Source organism: Drosophila serrata, unplaced genomic scaffold, assembly GCF_035046125.1.
Source record: "Drosophila serrata isolate PLE 108 unplaced genomic scaffold, ASM3504612v1 contig_34, whole genome shotgun sequence".
NCBI classification, from domain to species: domain Eukaryota; kingdom Metazoa; phylum Arthropoda; class Insecta; order Diptera; family Drosophilidae; genus Drosophila; species Drosophila serrata.
Window position 1 is genome coordinate 550,029 of NW_028256932.1, and position 22,996 is coordinate 573,024.

Genomic DNA, 22,996 nt, shown 5'->3' on the forward strand with positions numbered 1-22,996 from the left:
TACAGGTTAATGGTTCGGAGGACCGATTGCAACCATATATTGAAATGTCGTCAGTTGTTTCATCAGTACATTGTCGATATGTATGCAAAAATTGAAACAGAACGTTTGCTGTTCCTCCGCTTGAATCAGACGAAACTTCGGTCGGATGAATATATACATTTGCGGGATGCTGTGATGAATGACCGTAATACAACCAACGTTGGAAAGCTCACGATTTTGCCATCCTCATACATAGGTAGTCCACGCCACATGCAGGAATATGCTCAAGATGCCATGGCATATGTTCGTTGCCACGGCCGTCCAGACTTATTTATCACCTTCACATGCAATCCAGCTTGGGACGAGATAGTACAGCTGTTATTTCCTGGACAATCGTATAGGGATAGGCATGACATCACAGCCCGTGTTTTCAGACAAAAGCTCAAGTCACTGATGGATTTCATTGTGAAACATGGAGTTTTTGGATCTGTGCGGTGCTGGATGTATTCAGTAGAATGGCAGAAGAGAGGATTGCCGCATGCGCACATACTGATTTGGCTGTATGATTTTTATCAAAATTACTCCAGATGAAATCAACGATGTTATATGCGCTGAGATTCCACGGGCCGAGGTTGATACGGATTTACATGAAGTTGTCATCAAGAACATGATCCATGGCCCATGTGGTACCCTCAACCCATGTTCACCATGCATGGTAGACGGGAAGTGTTCCAAGCGATATCGTCGAGCATTTACAGCCAACACCGTAACAGGGGACGATGGATATCCTCTGTATGGGAGACGGTCAACTAAAGATGGAGGGACTTCGGCAAATTTAAACATGAGAATTGGTGATATTGAGGTAGACAATCGTTGGGTGGTTCCATACTCACCACTATTGTCAAAATCATACAAAGCGCACATCAACGTAACGTAACACATCAACGTAGAATATTGCAATTCCGTGAAATCGATTAAATATATCTGCAAGTACGTGAATAAAGGCAGCGATATGGCAGTTTTTGGTGTTCAGGCAGAAAATGGTGACAACAATGCAGTACGAGTTGTCGATGAAATATCTCAATACCAGGCTGGAAGATACATAAGCAGCAACGAGGCTGCATGGAGAATTTTTTCGTTCCCCATTCATGAACGCTATTCAGATTTAGTTCACTTGGCAGTCCATTTGGAGAATGGTCAACGTGTCTATTTCACAGAAAGAAATGTGCAAGAAAGAGTCCTGAATCCGCCAGCGACAACTCTGACTGCCTTCTTCACCTTATGCCAGAAAGATGATTTTGCCAGAACCTTGATGTATTCAGAAGTGCCCTCTTAACCATAATATGCCACAGAGAAACGTGGCAGGGTACAGCTAGTATATATATATATATAAAACAGCTGTGTTCACTGAAATAGCAGTGCTTACGATCTGCACGTTTAGGATTGGAAAATACCGCTACAAACACTACTTTAATAAGAAGTTTTTTTATAAAGGCTAAGTTTATTTAATTATTAATAATATAATAATAATTTAGTTTGGGTAACTTAAACATTTTAGGAGATATAGCTAAAAACAAACAAAAAAAAGTATAAATTCTGCTGTTCATTGAAATATCAGTCAAAGTAAAAAAAATTAAAAATAAATGTTATAAATTTAAAAATATCGTATGAATAACCAAATTCTACTAATATATATTTAGGATATGATCTAATATTTTGTTGAAAAGCCTTTATTAGCTATCACACCCTTACACCTACGTGGTATGGAGTCCTCCAAGTCTTGAGGGGAATCTGGCACCATGCCTGCCACAAATTGCCGAAGCTGCGTCTTAGAAGTCGGGGACTTCTTCGATAAGTAACGCTTAATGTCCCGCTATAAGTTTTCTATGAGATTTAACACCGGGGACTGTGCTGCCCATGGCATTGAATCTACCTTTTTGTTTACAGAAAACCACTCCTTGGCCAAATCGCTGGAGCGTTTAGGATTATTATCCTGCTGAAAAGTCCAAATTAATGGCAACTCTTCTTTAGAATACGACTGCAGGACTGTTTTTTATATTTGTACATATGCATGTTGGTCCATGATGCCATCGATCATATGTATAGGACCTACAACATTGTATAAAAAGCAAGCCCATACCGCGATTTTCGGGCAACCGTCCTTTATTGTCTTCAGCGCCTGGCTTGCGCGATCCTCTGTATTTGGAGGTCGACGGACATATTAGTCCGTTTTCCACCAAATATAACCAGTTTGGACCATCTTTCCAAAGGATATTACGCCATTTGGATAGTGGCCTGTTCAAGTGGTTTTTGGCGAACTCCAACATGGTGTTGCTATGCCTTTAACCAAGTAAAAATACCTTCTATGGACTTCGCAAATTCAAATTTTTCTTAAAAAGTGGTCGGCAAATGGTCACATATCTGATCCCTGAGCCAGTATCCCCTTTTATATCCCTACAGGACTCAAAAGGACAAGCTTTGCTGAAGCGTACTATGCGTCGGACCTCTGTAATTGTAGTTTTGCAAAACATCCCTTGTTTTTCGGGCTTCAAATCATCTATTATGGCATTAGAAACAATGTAGGCAGAACATTTTGAAATTCTTGAAATTTCTTTATGCGATTTGCCTTACTTTTTAACCCAAATAACCTCTGCCCTTTCTGTCTTGAAGAGGCGAGGTCCTCTACCCACAAAAATTACTTTTTTGATTACTTTTTTTTTTTTAATTACGTATGAAATATAAATCGGACTTAAATAAACTAACTTTTAAAAAATACAACAAATTTCGACACTATGCCGAACAAAATCAAAAACTACTATTTCATTGAACAGCCAAAACTATTGGTTTATGTGAAAAATAACAAAATAAAACAAAAGTAGAGCAAATCGAACGGAACTTTTGCCCGATTTATAGTTGATCTCCTGTCGCACTGCTATTTCAATGAACACAGCTGTATATATAAATATACAGTGGCTCACAGCTTATTTCGTGCAAAGGTTAACCTAAAATTCAAACTCGTATATTTAACGAACGGTAAGAGGTATCAACAAAATTTAAATGCAGTTTTGTTAAGTAGGATTATGTATATATTGGCAAGAAAGTCATGTCGTTTTTGTTTAGTAATCGTTTTTAATCTAATTTATTTACGACCACCAGGGTCACACTTTTTAGTATCGTTTTAAAGCTTATTGTCTTAGGTACATCGACAAAAATTTGGTATTTATTCGATAACATTTGTGGAAGCTATAGCAAATTAAACATGGAGCATTTTCTGCATATTTTGCTTTTTTACTTCCGAAAAGGAAAAAAAGCGGTCGAAGCTCGCGAAAAATTATGCGAAGTGTATGGTAAAGATGCCATGAGTGATCGCCAATGTCAGCGCTGGTTTGCCAAATTCAGGCTTGGAGATTTTGGAGGCCCCACGTTCTGGTCGACCATCGGCCGTTTTTGACGAACAAATTCAGACTTTGCTGTATGAAAACCGGCGTTATTCAACGCGGGAGATGTCAGAGAAGCTCAGTGTGTCGCATACAACGGTTGAAAACCATTTGAAGAAACTTGGCTACGTAAGCAAGCTCGATGTTTGGGTTCCGCATAACTTAAAGGAAATTCACCTAACTAAGCGTATCAACATCTGCTATTCTCTGCTGCAACGGATTAAAAACGATCCTTTTTTGAAGCGGATCATTACTGGCGACGAAAAGTGGATTGTTTACAATAATGTCCAACGAAAAAGATCATGGAGCAAGAAAGATGAGCCAGCCCAAGCCACATCAAAGGCCGATATCCATCAGAGGAAAGTTATGCTGTCTGTTTGGTGGAATTGGAAGGGTGTAGTGCATTTTGAGCTGCTGCGGCGGAATAAAACCATCAATTCAGATGTGTACTGTCGCCAGCTATCCAATTTGGCGGAAAAAATTAAGGAAAAGGAGCCGGCACTAGCTAGTCGCAAGGGTATAGTCTTTCATCCTGACAACGCTAGGCCCCACACATCTTTGGTCACTCGGCAAAAATTAACGGAGCTGAATTGGGAAGTGCTTCCACATCCACCTTATAGTCCGGACTTAGCACCTTTAGATTACCATTTGTTTCGCTCTCTTCAAAACTCTTTGAATGGTAAAAACTTTGATTCAGATGAGGCTTTCGAAAACCACTTGTCTCGATTCTTTGCTGGAAAAGATCAAAGATCAGCTGCCCGAGAGATGGTCAGTAGTGGTCGAACAAAACGGCCAATACATAATTGATTAATTATAAGTCCTGATATAAATAAATCATCTTTGAAAATATTGAAAAAAAAAACGACAGACTTTCTTGCCAACCCAATATAAGAATATATGTCGGCTCAGCCGACCGAGGGGCGCAGCCGTGTAACGTAAGGCACGTTCGCGTTCGAGATAGACGCGAGAAAGGAAGTTAGGATACATTACGAGCTAATTGTTCAAGTAATAAAGTTTTTAGTTTCGGAAGGCTTTTAGTACCATAATTATATTCAAAGAGGCTATCGTAATCGGTATATAAATACATACATCCCGTACTAATAACAGCGTGTTAAAAACCAAAAGGGTTAATGTACTTCAAAAGCTCTCCTACAGTGATAGTTATTCTAAGGCAATACACATTCTATATGTTATAGGGGAACATGGAAATTGAGCAAATAGCGGCTCTTTACGTCTCCGTAAATAAGTTTGTGTAGAAACCCGATGCCATTCATCGTCCTACGGGAGGGAAAATTAATTAGAAGTCCAATAGAGTAGGACGGCAATCTTAAGGTTGGGTGAGAACTCCAAACACAAGAACCATACTCCATTAAAGGCCGAACTAATGAACTGAAAAGCGGAGAATCGAATTCCTTCAACCACATTTTAAGGGGGGGATAAGGTCAAATAATGCGAAAAATGGCATTGTTTTGTGTTTTTTCCCGACGACACAGCTAAAATTTATTTATTTAACGAATAGTAAATTAAAGTATAACATTCGAAAAATGACCTATAAAATTTTTACAAAGAAATATTTTAAATTTTCTCGAAGAAAAGTTGAATTGCGGTGCCAATCATAACTCGGTGCCGGATCATCGGACATCAAAAAATCCAAATTTATTCGTTAGATTAAAGAATACCCCAGATAACGCTGTCGAGTTTTTTCTTTTTTTTTTTAATTCAAATTTTTGAATTTTTTGAAGACTTTGAGGTGAAAAACACACAAACACACAAAAAATCTTCTAATTTGCCATTGTAAAATTAAAATTATGAGAAAAAAAAAAAAACAAAAAAAAAAAAAACAAGAAAGGAAGCTACCTTCGGCACGCTGAAGTTTATATACCTTTGCAGATAGAACTTCGATGACTAGGAATCCATACAATATAAATTATATATATTTATGTTAAGAAACACTGAAGTAATGCCTGCTTTCATTCCGTTCACCTCTACATATTATATTTGCAGTTTTACATTCACAGATTTGTATTTTTCCTCCACATCTAACGATCGTTTGTATGGCACCTAAATGATATAGTCATTCGATTTTCTAATATAAAATAATATAAAATGGCTGCATCTCAAATTTGATCAAATTCTGTTCAAAACTGAAAAAGTTATAATTTTTAATTGTATTAATTTCTCGATCGTTTTACACAAAACTGTATAATATTATAAAATGGCAACATCTTAGGTTTTTATAATTTTTAATGGTATTAATTTAATTGACAACTGAAAAAGTTTTAATTTTTATTTGTATTAATTTCTTGATCCTTTCTCTGGGAGCTTATGATATATAAAATACATACGTAAAATTTTACACAAAAATGTAAAGTAATATAAAATGGCTATATCTCAAATTTGATCACATTCTGTTGAAAACTGAAAATGTTATAATATTTTTTGTAAACATTTTCCGATCATTCCTATGGCAGCTGTTTGATATAGTCTTCTGATCCGCCCCGTTCCGACTAACTACAAAGTTTCATTCTGATAGCTTCAACACTGAAAGACTAGTTTGCGTAGAAACGGACAGACGGACATGGCTAGATCGACTCGGCTTTTGATCCTGATTAAGAATATATATACTTTATAAGGTCGGAGGTGCCTCCTTTACTGCGTTGCAAACTTCTGACTGAAGTTATAATAGTGTTTAAAATTTTAAGGGGATCGATGCAGTAGTTTTGAAGTTATGATTGGAACCGACTTTAAGCTGTGGGAAAAGCGCTTTAAAGTTTTAAGCACAAAATCCATTGTAAAAAGAAAATCCGGCAAAAATAAAAATACTCATTACTTCGCCAATTTTGTTTTAATTGACAAATTTTGACACTATATTTTTCAGATATAATCAGAGCTCGCAAATAACTGTCGACCGTTTCTCGTTGTCTGCAAATAAGTGTCTTTTCCTGACACTTTACGAAAAAACTCAGAGAGCAACCGAAATAAGAGTGCTTAAATGAGCTCGCTCGCGCTCAGAGCGAAAACGTTTTTTTTAATTCTGTTTTGTTCTGGTTGTTCCAAGACCGTTTTGTCGTGTTCAGTGAAGCAAAAAGTCTTTTGCATATGTATTGGTATACACTCACACGCATAGGCAAGCAAGTCGTTAAGCGTCTGTATTGTGATCGTGAATTGAGTGTGTGTGAGTAAATGCAAAGACCGTTTGCGTTGAGTTTTTCGGTCAATCGGTCTTTTGCTGACTCTCATTGTGCGAGCGTTTCTCGTTTCGCTCTTTAGGCAATGCTCATTGAAAGAGCGACACACAAAGAGCTCAACGAAAAACGTTCAACAGAAAACATAAAAGAATACAGCAAGAGCGAGAGCGAGAGAGTATGAACTTTTTCGGTTGTGCTCGCAACGAGAGCGCAAGAAAAAAATCGGTCGACAGTTATTTGCGAGCTCTGGATATAATGGATTCAAAATTAAAAAATAAAAAGAAATACAAAAATATATATATATAAAATTCAAATACCTAGAATCTGCGGCAGGTCATTGATAAATAAGTTGAATAACAATGAACCAAGGTGGCTACCTTGTGGGACGCCAGACGTGACACTTATTCTATTGGATAGGGCATTTTTGAACAGAACCTTTTGAGTCCTGTCCCTAAGATAGCTCGAAATCCACTTAAGAAGATCACCAGGAAACCCTATAGAATCGAGTTTCCTTACAAGAAGGGAGTGATAAACGGAGTCGAAAGCTTTACTTAAGTCCGTGTAGGTCATACCGGCTTGAAGGTTACGTTAGAAGGCTCTAAAAATAAATGAGGTAAATTCAAAAGATTAGTAGGGGCTGCCCTTCGCCTCATAAAACCATGCTGACATTGAGCAGTGACGGACAATTTAGAGATACACCTACAGTTACTGGCATCCGATTTGCTACCTTTCTTTTAGAGAGGAATAACAAAAGATTCCCTCCAAAAAGGGGGAAATTCTGAGGATTCTAAAGATAAAGTAAACAACTTCAGAAGGGGGAAGAAACAGAGCCTCAGCACAATTCCTTTATCCCGCATCCTGGTATTTCATCGAGACCTGGTGAATATATTGGCTTAACACGTTGAAGATCTAAAAGAAAAGAGCTTTTGTTTAAGATGAGACTGAAGATTAAGGGGGTTGACCACCCTGAATGCATGAAAATAGCACAGTTTTAAAAAAATTAATTTTGACAGTTATTAAAAATACAACTTTTTATTGATTGGAATATGAAAGTACACAAAAAAACACTTATTGTAAGAAAAAAAAATTGCAAATGGCGGAGATATAGCCAATCAAAATAGTGACTTTTTTTAGGGAATGGTCGTACGGTTTACATGCTGCACATTTTTTATCTGAAACCCAAAAACAAAATTTATTTTATAAACTATATAAGTATAGCTATAGCATGACGTAGCTGTTTTAGAATTTTTTTTTTTTTTGAGCAAATGGGAGCACTTTGAAAAAAAAAATTTTTTTTATTGAAATTTTTGTTTTACAAATTTAAGTTTATATTTATAAGTTTTATTTTTTTTTTTTATACCTACCTTATTTTCGTTTTGCACTTGATTTTTTCTTGTTTAAAACTTTAAAGCGTTTTTCCCACAACTCACGTTTTCGAAGTCTGTGCCCCTCACAACTTGAAAACTCCGATCGTTTTATCCGATCCTTTTGAAATTTTAAACTCTATTTCTGTACATATTTTGCGAGGTAACAATGTCGAGTTTTATTATTTGTTAATAATTTTGATTTCACAATGACAAATTAGCCGTTTTTTTTTTTAAATTTGTGTTTTTCACTTCAAAGTCTACGGAAATAAAAAATGGCTGCTTTTAGTTTAGAGTTTTGCATTTTCCTCTACATCTTTGAATATAGAGGAAAATGCAAATCTGTGAATGTAAAACTGTAACTGCAAAACTGTAAATATAGTGATCGAATTGCTTCATTTAATTATTTCATTTATTTATTATTAAACATTTTTTTTATATACTTACTTCTGGATTAAACGATGGGCGAAAGTGTTTATGCAGCTCAATTATAATGCGAAGGCTTACAAGAACATTTTCTTCATTATCAGTTCTTAATATTTTAAGCATCATTGTGATAATGGCTTTGACGTGTTGCCTTAAACTCTCTGTTATCGGCAATCTGTGAATCATCTCCAAAATGAGTTTTCTAATCTAAAATAAAGATTTATATATAAATTTAATTTGTTGTAATTTTAAAAATAAATAATAATTATAATAATGTTATGTATATTGGATTTTATTTGCGTGAATTTAAATTTGAGCGCTGGCGAGATCACAACGAAGCTACCAAATTCTCTTGTTTTTAATGAAATAAACAAGTTTTTATAATTGATTTATTGGACGCATTAGATCAATAATTTAATAATACCCATGTAATATTATTATCTATATATATAAAAATGCTCTGTTCGTGTCTACATCCTTCATAGACTTGAAAAGTTCTGAACCGTTTAAGCCCAAATTTTTACACAACATGCGTTGAGGTTCCAGCTCGGTTATTGTCTACTTTTGATGTTGATAGCTTATCTGCGGTTGCGAATATATCAATTTTTTTAGCGTTTCCCCGTGCCCCTACTGCTGCGCCCTCTACAGGCAGCCAGCTGAATCAAAGCATTTCCTGTCAAACATTCAAAACATTTTGAAAGAAGAAATTGGAGATACAAATTTTATTTTTTTGTTCAGGTTCAGTAAGAAACGAAGTCATGCCACCAAAGAAGTCGAGATTGGGTCGTCGTATTCGCAATACAGAAGCAAAAAGACGTAAGATTACGAATATGACTGACGAAGAACGGGCCTCCATCCGAGAGACGCGGCTGCGCGATGAACTTTTACTCATACAGGTTAATGGTTCGGAGGACCGATTGCAACCATATATTGAAATGTCGTCAGTTGTTTCATCAGTACATTGTCGATATGTATGCAAAAATTGAAACAGAACGTTTGCTGTTCCTCCGCTTGAATCAGACGAAACTTCGGTCGGATGAATATATACATTTGCGGGATGCTGTGATGAATGACCGTAATACAACCAACGTTGGAAAGCTCACGATTTTGCCATCCTCATACATAGGTAGTCCACGCCACATGCAGGAATATGCTCAAGATGCCATGGCATATGTTCGTTGCCACGGCCGTCCAGACTTATTTATCACCTTCACATGCAATCCAGCTTGGGACGAGATAGTACAGCTGTTATTTCCTGGACAATCGTATAGGGATAGGCATGACATCACAGCCCGTGTTTTCAGACAAAAGCTCAAGTCACTGATGGATTTCATTGTGAAACATGGAGTTTTTGGATCTGTGCGGTGCTGGATGTATTCAGTAGAATGGCAGAAGAGAGGATTGCCGCATGCGCACATACTGATTTGGCTGTATGATTTTTATCAAAATTACTCCAGATGAAATCAACGATGTTATATGCGCTGAGATTCCACGGGCCGAGGTTGATACGGATTTACATGAAGTTGTCATCAAGAACATGATCCATGGCCCATGTGGTACCCTCAACCCATGTTCACCATGCATGGTAGACGGGAAGTGTTCCAAGCGATATCGTCGAGCATTTACAGCCAACACCGTAACAGGGGACGATGGATATCCTCTGTATGGGAGACGGTCAACTAAAGATGGAGGGACTTCGGCAAATTTAAACATGAGAATTGGTGATATTGAGGTAGACAATCGTTGGGTGGTTCCATACTCACCACTATTGTCAAAATCATACAAAGCGCACATCAACGTAACGTAACACATCAACGTAGAATATTGCAATTCCGTGAAATCGATTAAATATATCTGCAAGTACGTGAATAAAGGCAGCGATATGGCAGTTTTTGGTGTTCAGGCAGAAAATGGTGACAACAATGCAGTACGAGTTGTCGATGAAATATCTCAATACCAGGCTGGAAGATACATAAGCAGCAACGAGGCTGCATGGAGAATTTTTTCGTTCCCCATTCATGAACGCTATTCAGATTTAGTTCACTTGGCAGTCCATTTGGAGAATGGTCAACGTGTCTATTTCACAGAAAGAAATGTGCAAGAAAGAGTCCTGAATCCGCCAGCGACAACTCTGACTGCCTTCTTCACCTTATGCCAGAAAGATGATTTTGCCAGAACCTTGATGTATTCAGAAGTGCCCTCTTAACCATAATATGCCACAGAGAAACGTGGCAGGGTACAGCTAGTATATATATAATATTATTATTAAATTCAATGTTTTAAATATATATAAATTAACTAGCTGTACCCTGCCACGTTTCTCTGTGGCATATTATGGTTAAGAGGGCACTTCTGAATACATCAAGGTTCTGGCAAAATCATCTTTCTGGCATAAGGTGAAGAAGGCAGTCAGAGTTGTCGCTGGCGGATTCAGGACTCTTTCTTGCACATTTCTTTCTGTGAAATAGACACGTTGACCATTCTCCAAATGGACTGCCAAGTGAACTAAATCTGAATAGCGTTCATGAATGGGGAACGAAAAAATTCTCCATGCAGCCTCGTTGCTGCTTATGTATCTTCCAGCCTGGTATTGAGATATTTCATCGACAACTCGTACTGCATTGTTGTCACCATTTTCTGCCTGAACACCAAAAACTGCCATATCGCTGCCTTTATTCACGTACTTGCAGATATATTTAATCGATTTCACGGAATTGCAATATTCTACGTTGATGTGTTACGTTACGTTGATGTGCGCTTTGTATGATTTTGACAATAGTGGTGAGTATGGAACCACCCAACGATTGTCTACCTCAATATCACCAATTCTCATGTTTAAATTTGGCGAAGTCCCTCCATCTTTAGTTGACCGTCTCCTATACAGAGGATATCCATCGTCCCCTGTTACGGTGTTGGCTGTAAATGCTCGACGATATCGCTTGGAACACTTCCCGTCTACCATGCATGGTGAACATGGGTTGAGGGTACCACATGGGCCATGGATCATGTTCTTGATGACAACTTCATGTAAATCCGTATCAACCTCGGCCCGTGGAATCTCAGCGCATATAACATCGTTGATTTCATCTGGAGTAATTTTGATAAAAATCATACAGCCAAATCAGTATGTGCGCATGCGGCAATCCTCTCTTCTGCCATTCTACTGAATACATCCAGCACCGCACAGATCCAAAAACTCCATGTTTCACAATGAAATCCATCAGTGACTTGAGCTTTTGTCTGAAAACACGGGCTGTGATGTCATGCCTATCCCTATACGATTGTCCAGGAAATAACAGCTGTACTATCTCGTCCCAAGCTGGATTGCATGTGAAGGTGATAAATAAGTCTGGACGGCCGTGGCAACGAACATATGCCATGGCATCTTGAGCATATTCCTGCATGTGGCGTGGACTACCTATGTATGAGGATGGCAAAATCGTGAGCTTTCCAACGTTGGTTGTATTACGGTCATTCATCACAGCATCCCGCAAATGTATATATTCATCCGACCGAAGTTTCGTCTGATTCAAGCGGAGGAACAGCAAACGTTCTGTTTCAATTTTTGCATACATATCGACAATGTACTGATGAAACAACTGACGACATTTCAATATATGGTTGCAATCGGTCCTCCGAACCATTAACCTGTATGAGTAAAAGTTCATCGCGCAGCCGCGTCTCTCGGATGGAGGCCCGTTCTTCGTCAGTCATATTCGTAATCTTACGTCTTTTTGCTTCTGTATTGCGAATACGACGACCCAATCTCGACTTCTTTGGTGGCATGACTTCGTTTCTTACTGAACCTGAACAAAAAAATAAAATTTGTATCTCCAATTTCTTCTTTCAAAATGTTTTGAATGTTTGACAGGAAATGCTTTGATTCAGCTGGCTGCCTGTAGAGGGCGCAGCAGTAGGGGCACGGGGAAACGCTAAAAAAAATTGATATATTCGCAACCGCAGATAAGCTATCAACATCAAAAGTAGACAATAACCGAGCTGGAACCTCAACGCATGTTGTGTAAAAATTTGGGCTTAAACGGTTCAGAACTTTTCAAGTCTATGAAGGATGTAGACACGAACAGAGCATTTTTATATATATAGATAAGATGTTTTGACGAAGGCTTGCCGTCGGCAATTTCTGCTCCGCCACGGATTATTCCTGGAGATGTAAAGTTGGGGCAACAGGCCCTTTGGTTTCCTCTAGCCGACTGGCCGTAGAGTATCTAGCAAGGTAGATTTGGTTGGAGGGATGACTGTCCCTCTTTATCTGCTGGCCTAGAGACTCAGTCAGATTTACAATGATAAATGTTTTACGACGGATCGTCGGAGTTTCTTGTATGAGCGATGGCTCTTTATTTGTCAAATATAAAATCAGAACTGAACTTAAGAACTAACAAAAGTGAGACTCATAGCGGCCACTCCAATGGGCAGTGCTTGCCGGCTATGCACGAGCTTCCGGCCAGACGCTGGGTCAGCAATTTGGCCGGAGCGAGCTTTCGAACGATCGGTCATTGCCGTCGCCCGGTTAACTTAGTTAACTTATATATAGTGACATATCCACAGTCCCATAGACTTTAGCACATGCCTACTTATTCCACATATATGTACACCCATGAATCATCATCGAATGATAACCATACAGTCATTGGATACCACAACTCCACACGAGTTCGACAGTAGAATAAACACAAGTCCCCAGTAGTAGACTAAACAATTTTATTGTCTAAACATCCTTTCCTATTTGTCGCGTTCACACGCTCAAAGTTCGGACCCGTTAGCTCGAAAACAAAATTATCAAATTTTAAAAGAGCACTTGTATCCAAGAGCGAATGCACTTGAATCCAAGAGAAGTTAAATAATCAATTAAGCTCTCTCTTAGAATCTTTCGAAATCAATCAAGATCCACAAAAGCTCGAAACCGAGGTTTGATCGTCACCCATCCTAGTTCAATAAGCAGAGTTCAGTTTGAGACACGAAATTATTCGGTCGGTGTTCTTCACAAATACAAATATCTTGTAACTTATTCGGTTAAATAAAATTAAAATATATTTTTTTTAACTTACGAATAACCAAGTATTTAATTATATATATAAATGGTGTCAATTTTTGGTTTTCTCATATCTGTTCAGAACGGCTGAACCGATTTGGATATTTTTTTCAATTGTTTAAAATTGCCAGGTGAATCCTTTTGTTTCTATTAAATGTTGGAAAACTTTTCTTAAACTTATCCAGGGCCTCAACAAATGTTGACAACTTACTGTTACTTACTTACAGTAACATTAACAGTGAACTTCGTGAGAGTTGTTTTTTTTTAGCACGCTTTTATTAGTTCGGGATGTAAGTACGACATGTGTTCAAAAAGTAAGGTGACTTTTCAAATTTCTCGGGCTACATATTTTCTATTATCGATTTTTTTGTTTTGGTTTGTTATGTCAAAAATTGATTATTTATAAATTGAACTGAAATACGAAAAATAACTGATAGCTTAGAAAATTAAAAAACACGCGTTTATAGGTACCCACACTAAAAAAAAAAAGAAAATAAATAATAGTTAAACAAAAAAAATTTTAAAAAACGCTTTTATAAATAACAGAACTGAAAAGAATAAAATAATTTATAATTACAAACAAAATTATTAAATGCTGTTAGGAGGGCGATCCTGCCCGCAAAGAGTGCTTATCTGAGGCCAAATATTTCCCACGTCAAAGGCGAAAAGAAGTAATCCGTCAGGGTTGAAAATACAAAGGCGGGGGCGTCGTGGTATATATTTCAGCGTCAGCTTTTATTCGCTGCTTACAAGAGACTGAAACTTAACTTAGAACCGAGCTCCCGGTCGCTTTGCATCATTAAAGCGAGAGCGGGAGGTCGGCAATAGTTGGAGTGCAAGAGCAAGCCGGGGACAGAAGCTCGCTCCTGAGCAGAGGCGGTACAGTGGGCCCCTCACGTAAACATCCTGCCCCCCTTGCAATCGCTCGGGTTGTAACAGGGTCGTTGCAGCTATGGCTGATGGCAGGCTCCAGACACGACCCAACCGAAGGTGGTGCTTTGGGTCACTGGCAGTCCATCCTGGATCTTCAGGAAGCCGGGTTGCATCACACGGAAATGGTCGCCGGAAGATGGAAACCCTCGTCGGTCAGAGTGATGTCGCGGAAGTGGGAAGTGGAGTGCGGATGAGCGGGGGTCGACCGTGGAGTGGCGGAGGCCGTCTGAGGAGCGGCTGCAGATTGCTGAGAAGGGGCGACGGCGTCCCGAGACCAGCGCGTATTCTGCCGCAGCTGGCGCGGAGCCAGTGGTCGCTTGGATAGGTGAAGCAGTGATGGTCCTGGCCACGTTTTGCAGCAGTCCTCTCGCTGACACGCTCCGTCCGAATGCTCGTTGGCCAAACAGCTGGGACAGTATCGGTTAGCAAGGACGGCCCGTAGCAGTTTCTCAGCACTCAGGCGCAGAAAACGACGGCATTTTCGTAGTGGGTGGATACCCCTGCAGACTCGGCAACGGCTGGACAAGATACCTCGAATACATCTGCCTTCTTGTGTGATGGCGGTGCGTGGACGCGGAGGCATGGTGCTGGGGATGACACACTCATCCCTCAGGGTAGTCTGGACAAAATTGGTCTCGCAGACCTCATCGGCTTCCGGGACGATACGTGTCGGGCCTTCCTCCACCTTCCAGATGGAACAATTTTTCAAACGGGGTGATACGAGAGTTGTGAATGTAAATCGCCGTGAACAGGTCTCTGAAGGTGGGCCAACGAAGATAATCGCCCGCGAAAACCTCTGTATCCACTGGTGGCTTGTGATATTGTTTCCTCAGGGTTGGCAACACACCTCGAATAAACGGAATAACAGTAGTTGTACTTTGACTCCAGCACTGTCGAGGTGGCCTTGGCGTCGTCGGACGCGGAGAGCAGTTCTCCCGCAGGGCCCGGATTTAGTCCCTATGGACTTGACACATGAAGGGGGAGAATTTGTCAGTCTCCGGGGTGCCCGGAGTATGGATATTCGCCTCGAATTGACTGACACGGTCTGTTGTGGCAATAAACCGTTTGAAAGCGGCATCTATCGCATTTTGCGCCATTTTGCCAACTGACCGAGTTAATCTAGGCGAGGAACCAGATAGTGTATAGACGGATTCGTCGCTTTTTGCCCTTGGAATGGCGGCGGTAGCCCTTGGCTTTAGTTGAGACGCCCGCGGAGATGCGGATTGGGTCCTATCCAAGCGGATGGAGGGGATCGGACGCGGTTTCTTGTCGTCTCCCGTGGGTATTCTCGGAAGGGACTGCTGCTGATAAGGGCTTGTCAACTGTCGAACGGGAAAACGGTCATACTAATGCACTATCTGGATCAGCAACAAAAAAAAAGGAGAGATGACGAACGAAATTTATATGGAACTCGGGATACGGGTTTATGCAATGCGTACGACGAACTAGCGAAATAGAGCTCACAGAAGGCTGGAGGATACGAATGGAGCAAACCAAAAAACCGTCGAATGGGGATACTGAGCGTAGATACGTATTTATTGTTAATTATTGAGATGGGGATTTAATCGCGGGCTTGGTTGTGGAGACCGGTTATATTTCAGCCCAGATGGCTATTGAATTTGATTGAATTGGATGCTGATGATACTGGGACTTGTTTAAAACTTGGCTAACAATTCAAATGTCAGCAATCACAAGGCGCAGGTGTTTAATTGTTCCAAGCCGAGAAGCTGGACTTAAAGGCTCGGTTCTTGGTCTCGGAGAAAAGCTCGCTGTGTTATGCCGACGGCGAACGGTGCCTATATGATGGCCAACAAATTAAGCGGCAACAACAACAACACGCACGGCCTCTACGGCTGCAAAGTGGATACAAAAAATAAATAAACAGAGCAAGCGCAGTCGCATCTGGGTGGGTTGAATTTGGATGTAGGTTATGCTGGTACTTGTCTAACAAATATTAATGTCATCAACTGCAAGCCGCAAATGTCGAATTGTTCCGAGCCGAAGAACTGGACTTAAAAGCTCGGTACTTGGTCGCGAGGAAAAGCTCGCTGAGTTATGCCGACGGCAAGCGGTGCCCATGTGAGGACCCCCTAAGAAACGAAACGACAACAACAACACGGCCTCTGCGACGGAGAAATTAAAGACAATTAAAACACTTGCGTTTGGGTTTTGTTGCTAATTGTTTCGTTAACTTTGAATTTTTTTTAATTTTATTATCGGGATTAGTTCCGGAAATCGTTGGCCGAAAATATATTGGAAAATATATGGGCATGCATGTAAATAGGAACAATGTGTCAGGGCACAGTGGAGCGTCGAGAAGTGGACTGTATTAAATTCCGCGCACAGAAATATGTTGTATGGACACGGCACAAAAGACGACAAAATATATATGGTATATATTTCAGCGTCAGCTTTTATTCGCTGCTTACAAGAGACTGTAACTTAACTTAGAACCTAGCTCCCGGTCGCTTTGCATCGTTAAAGCGAGAGCGGGAGGTCGGCAATAGTTGGAGTGCGAGAGCAAGCCGGGGACAGAAAGCTCGCTCCTGAGCAGAGGCGGCACAGTGCACAGTGGGTCCAATAGCTCTGCTAGCAGAATTAAATTAATAACTTTAGTAAATTAATAGATATTTTAATGAAACTTTGTATTTACAGTTTTTAATTCATTTTACGTATATTCTCCAAATTTCAATGTCCTACGTTAGGTATTTCTCATACCTCCCATACAAATGTTAAAAAAACCATTTTCAACAATATAAATGTTAACATTTTTTTTTAATTTGTAAGTGTTTTATTTTTTAATTTACATTTTAACTAATGAGTTTGTTTTCTATATATTATTCGCTACTATTATTCGGAATCTGAAATTTATTAGAAGACCAGCAACAACTTTATCAAATTTAATAGATTTAACCGAATTTGTTGACATTTTAGACAATGATGTTATTAGTGGATCAGAAGACACGAGTACTGCGTGCATAACATCTTTCATTGTATTAGATCTATTATTCTTTCGAATGATTCTCCCGTATATTCCGGAAATCCTTATTCCTGGCTTCCAGGGCTTCTTCAGACATCATGCCAATAGGAAGACCCACATGCTTTATGATGTCTGCACCATGAATTAAAATCTTATGGACAGATGATGGCATATAAAACCATGGATACAATTCGACAAGCATTTCAGCTGATTTAATGGCATATGAACTAAATGCATCGATATTGATTTCATAGCCACAAGTTAATGCACGTAAAATGACACTAAAATTATAAATGAGTGCCTCGCATCCTCTGATGCGTGATACCAAATCAGGTTGACTGAAAAATCGTCTAGCCGTATTACCATTGTTGGTGTTGCCACTACCAGCCATTGGTATGTCCACTAAAATGCCCATTTCATTCCTTAGTTCGGACTGTATTTTTAATTTTCTAGCTTCCACCTCTGGCTTATCTGTGCCGCGAACTTGCCATTTTTTAATGGAAAGTTTGTATGATAAATGTAAAACACATTCAAAGAATCTAATCCACTCAAACTTCTGTTATTATTTCCTCCTGCAACATGATTTTTAACATACGGCTTACTGTATCAGTGTTGCCAGGTTAGCTTATTATAAGCTAGTTCTAGCATATTTGAAACTAGAAAAGCTTGAAAAATTTCCATCTAGCTTATAGCTTGAAATATAGCTTATTTTAAAATTCATCTAGCATATTTTAGCTTTTTATGTATTTTTGACATCCACGGAATGTTTTTTACGAAAAATATGCTTTATAGCATGAAAATATTGGAGTTTGTTCTTTTTTTCCGATGGTTATGTGCATTTTATGTGATCGTGAACTTATTTCTAATCGAAAGTGTCATCGGAGATCGATTTGTTGGCTGAAGTGTTACCACCAATAATTTTGTTGTGTTGTGAAAATAGGTAAAGCGTGTCCTCAAAATGCCGAAAGTTATATATAAACAGATTTTTCGGGATGCTTGGCTCCAAAACAACGAATTTAAGTGCCAGGAGAAGGAACCAAAGCATATTGTTGCTACTGTAAGTCGACAATATCAGCCAAAATTTTTTAAATCAGGCAGCATGCGGCATCGAAAAAGCACATTTTATCAATGAGATCAGTTGCTGAATCGCAAAAAATAAATTTTCCGGCTAAGTGTTGCAAGACTCAGGATCAGGAAGCAGCGCTTTGTTTGTTCATTGCCGAACACTCGGCGACGAACAACATGAAGGAATTGATGAAATATTAACTAATTTGTTTTAAGTGCTTACTTTAAGAACATATTTTTAAGACTTTCTTTAATAATAACATATTCATATAATATAATAATATATATTATATGTTTCGTGTTTTCTCATATTTGGGTGTAGCTTGTTTTTTCGCATTTTTTAAAAATTGTTTAGCTTATTCTAGCTTATTTTTTTTTTAAATCTAGCTTATATGGGCGCTCATCACCTGGCAACACTGTACTGTATGGTCTACTAAATTCTGTAGAGTTATTTCAGCAGAATAATCGGTTACTTTTAGTCCGTCTGGGTAACACATAATCTTTGCTTTTTGCAGCCTATGGTAGTTGGGGTATATATCTGCATTCCTCTCCTTGGCACTTATTCGCGTTAGCTGGTATGTATGTTTTGTGTGCCCAACATCTACATACAGTGCAAGCGCTTCATCAGGTGAGAAGGGAACAGTTAATTTTACTAGTGTGTCCAATGACTTCTTTATTTGTTGTCCAGCACTCTCATCTGTATTAAGTGTGGCAACAATTTTTTAAGCCGTTCGCATTCCAGATTTATACAAACTGGAGCTTGTAGCCACCATCAATTGTTCACAAGTTGCTTGTTTCATAAGAGTAGACACTTGTTTGATATGCGCCTTAGGGCACAAATCACCAAAATACTTTTTAGGCCTACCAATATCTGATGTTGACGTGAAATGATATAAAATGAGCGGCATATCAGATATGTTTATGTTCTTCAAAATTGTGTCAAATACATATTCATTTAGCACCAACAATTTCCTTGATGCGACATTTTCGCTAAGCCACCTGCAAAACAGAACGCGCTTCGGGACTGACATTTCACCTAAAAAGTGCAATAAGCTTAAGAGTTGGACGTAGTTGGTTATCATTTTGGACATTTGCACATCACAAGAACTTACACTTTAAATAAATACTAATATTAGCTTGAATACGATTGAATAACGTTAATTACAGTCCAATAAAGACAGTAAACGCCAAGTTTACATGCCAAGTACATGTTTAACTATTGTTACAAACAATGATAAATGTATTTCTGTGAACATAAAATATAAAAGAAAATCTCTTATATATACAAAAAATTCTTAGATTAACAAAAACAGTGCAGCTGTAGAAAATTTCTTCACGTATGTATTTAAACGTTGTGCTTAGTGACAGCATTATATACATATATCAATCAAATGACAAATTCAACATGGTTTAATTAAGCGAAGATAAACAACAACAAATTTTTTGCAGCTCTTACTATATTATAAAGGACTTCCATAATAATTTTTTAGGCAGATGTACTCTATAAAGATTTCATGAAAGGGTTAGAACACCCATACATTTTTGTTAAAACTATTTTTTTTTTGTTTTTAATAATTCTGATGGTGATATTCTTACAGTCATTTTAAGACATTGGGCCATTAAGCCATTAGATGTGAGCGCCGCCGGTACACCTAGAGTACTTTCTTTATCTTAATTTGCGTTTTTCTCAAAACTACTTTTTTTAAAACGGTGTACATGATGTTTGTTTCCAAAAACGGCTAAGTCATGCCAAAGAAATATTTATATAGTTATACAAAATTTTCTTTTCGAATTTTTGATAACAAAGGTGGTGTGCAGAATGTACACCATACGACCATTCCCTAAAAAAAATCCCTTTTGGACTGGCTATATTTCCGCCATTAACAATTTTTTTTTTTTTTTTTTTCAAAAGTAAATTTTAGTTTTACATATGTACTTTGATATACTAATAAATAAAAAGTTGTATACTGAATAACTTTTTTAATAATATTCTTTTTATTATATTATTAAATACAAAAAGAAAGGAAGCTAACTTCGGCACGTCGAAGTTAATATACCCTTGCAGATAGAAATTCTATGACTAGGAATCCATACAATATAAATTATATATATTTGTGTTGAAAACAATGAAGTAATACCTGCTTTCATTTCATTCACCTATACATATTATATTTGCAGTTTTACATTCACAGATTTGCATAAGTTGAAAACTGAAAAAGTTATTATTTTTAATTGTATTAATTTCTCGATCGTTCCTATGGGAGCTATATGATATAGTAGTCCGATATTAAGAAAATTTTACACAATATTGTAGAGTATAATAAAATGGCTATATCTCAAATGTGATGAAATTCGGTTGAAAACTGAAAATATTAAAAAATTTTTGTAAACATTTTCCGATCATTCCTATGGCAGCTATATGATATAGTCGTCCGATTTGGCCTGTTCCGATATATATACGAGTGAGAGTATATAGAAGGCTAACTGCAAAGTTTCATTCAGATAGCTTAAAAACTGAGAGACTAGTTTGCGTAGAAACGGACAGTCGGACATGGCTAGATCGACTCGGCTGTTGATCCTGTTCAAGAATATATATATGTACTTTATATATGCAAGGGTATAACAACACTATATTTCGATTATTTTAATGAAAACTATAGTAATTCGTTATCCGATTTCGACAAAATTGTTTGAATTTAGTTCAAATAACATTATTTTTATGTAACCGAAATTTTATGAATTTATCTCAAAAAGTTTTTATCGTTCCTATGACAGCTATAGGTCTTAGTTTTCTGATCCGGACAATTTTTGTCCAGTATCAGTCTATTAGTACAAAATTACGATTGGTAAGTTTCAAGTCGATATCTTTTAAATTACCGGAGTTGTTAATTTTGGCCCAAAAAAGTGATCCGCTGGACTATAGTGCAGTGGCCTGTTGATGATATGTGATACTGCAGGTTAGTTAAATAGCGGTTACTTTTAGGCAACGCATACTGTGGAAGTGGGTGTCAAACAATATATGCATTGTGCGCTCCATCTTGTAGTAACTAAAGTTTTATTTTCTTTTAAGTAAGAAAACCCGATTTTTTTGTTTACGATCATTCATTTTATTAATTTTTTGTGGGCATCTTTAGCCATATGGGATGCACATAAATATTATGTACAGTTTATATGTCAAAAAAAGTTGAACTTAATGAAACTGGGTCGGGAAATTTATATCTTTAGATATTTAGTTTTGAGGGGTGGGCAAACGATTTTATTTACTTAGTTTTAAGACGGCAAACGTTTTTTATTTAAGATATGTCGGCTTAGCAATGTTCCATTTTTTATACCCTTGCAGGGTATAATAATTTCAGTCAAAAGTTTGCAACGCAGGGAAGGAGGCACCTCCGACTATATAAAGTATATATATTCTTGATCAGGATCAACAGCCGAGTCGATCTAGCCATGTCCGTCTGTCCGTCTGTCCGTTTCTACGCAAACTAGTCTCTCAGTTTTGAAGCTATCTGAATGAAACTTATATATGTCGGAACGGGCCGGATCGGACGACTATATCATATAGTTGTCATAGGAATGATCGGAAAAGTTTTACAAAAAAAATTATAAAATTTTTAGTTTTCAACAGAATTTAATCAAATTTGAGATATAGCCACTTCATATTATTCTAAAATTTTGTGTAAAATTTTATAAAAATCGGACTACTATATCATATAGCTCCCATAGGAACGATCGAGAAATTAATACAATTAAATTTATAACTTTTTTAGTTTTCAGCTGATTTTCATCAAATTTGAGGTATAGCCATTCTATTTAAGTCTTAAATTTTGTGGCAAATTTCATACAAATCGGACGACTTTATCATATAGGTGCCATACAAACGATCGTTTGATGTAGAGGAAAAATGCAAATCTGTGAATGTAAAACTGCAAATATAATATGTATAGGTGAATGAAATGAAAGCTGGTATTACTTCATTGTTTTTTAACACAAATATATATAATTTATATTCTATGGATTCCTATTCATAGAAGTTCTATCTGCAAGGGTATATAAACTTCAGCGTGCCGAAGTTAGCTTCCTTTCTTGTTTTTTTCTAAATTTAAACGATTTTATTTCGATATTCCAATAAACAAATTATAAAACAAGAAAGGAAGGTAACTTCGACACGTCGAAGTCTGTATACCCTTGCGGATTGCAATTCGATCATTAATAATTAATACAAAATTAATTTTATATATTTGTGCAACAAAAAAATCAACTAAGTAAATCCGACTTTCATTACACTCACCTAAACTTATTATATAATGGTAGTCAGAAGTATTTACACAACGACCATATTCATAGCCAAATTTCTTTTAGTTGTTAATCTTGTTGTTGACCGTTATCCCTGAAATTTTTTTTATTACGTCGATTGATCAATGCAGAAGCGCGCCAAAAAGTAATTCGAAAGTTAACGGTTAATTGAAAAAGACTATAATTAAAAAAATATATATGCATCAACAGAGTAATATTTACACATAATTAGTTTTCGCCTTAAGTTTAATGCCATTAAAATTTAATATATTTTTTAGTGA

At 37.7% G+C, this 22,996-nt stretch overlaps 1 protein-coding gene across 7 annotated transcripts in view; it reads right to left on the bottom strand.

Annotated features, from left to right (window-relative positions):
* Positions 1-22,996, bottom strand: part of Nipped-A (Transcription-associated protein Nipped-A) — a 321,958-nt gene that overhangs the window by 288,056 nt on the left and 10,906 nt on the right. For 6 of the 7 annotated variants that reach the window (XM_086834335.1, XM_086834345.1, XM_086834340.1 and 3 more), the window contains exon 2: positions 8,416-8,601. The exons of the other annotated variant lie outside the window; for it this stretch is intronic. In XM_086834335.1, the coding sequence (XP_086690461.1) occupies positions 8,416-8,601 (186 nt within the window). The remainder of the gene's footprint in view (positions 1-8,415; positions 8,602-22,996) is intronic. 7 annotated transcript variants of the gene reach the window in all.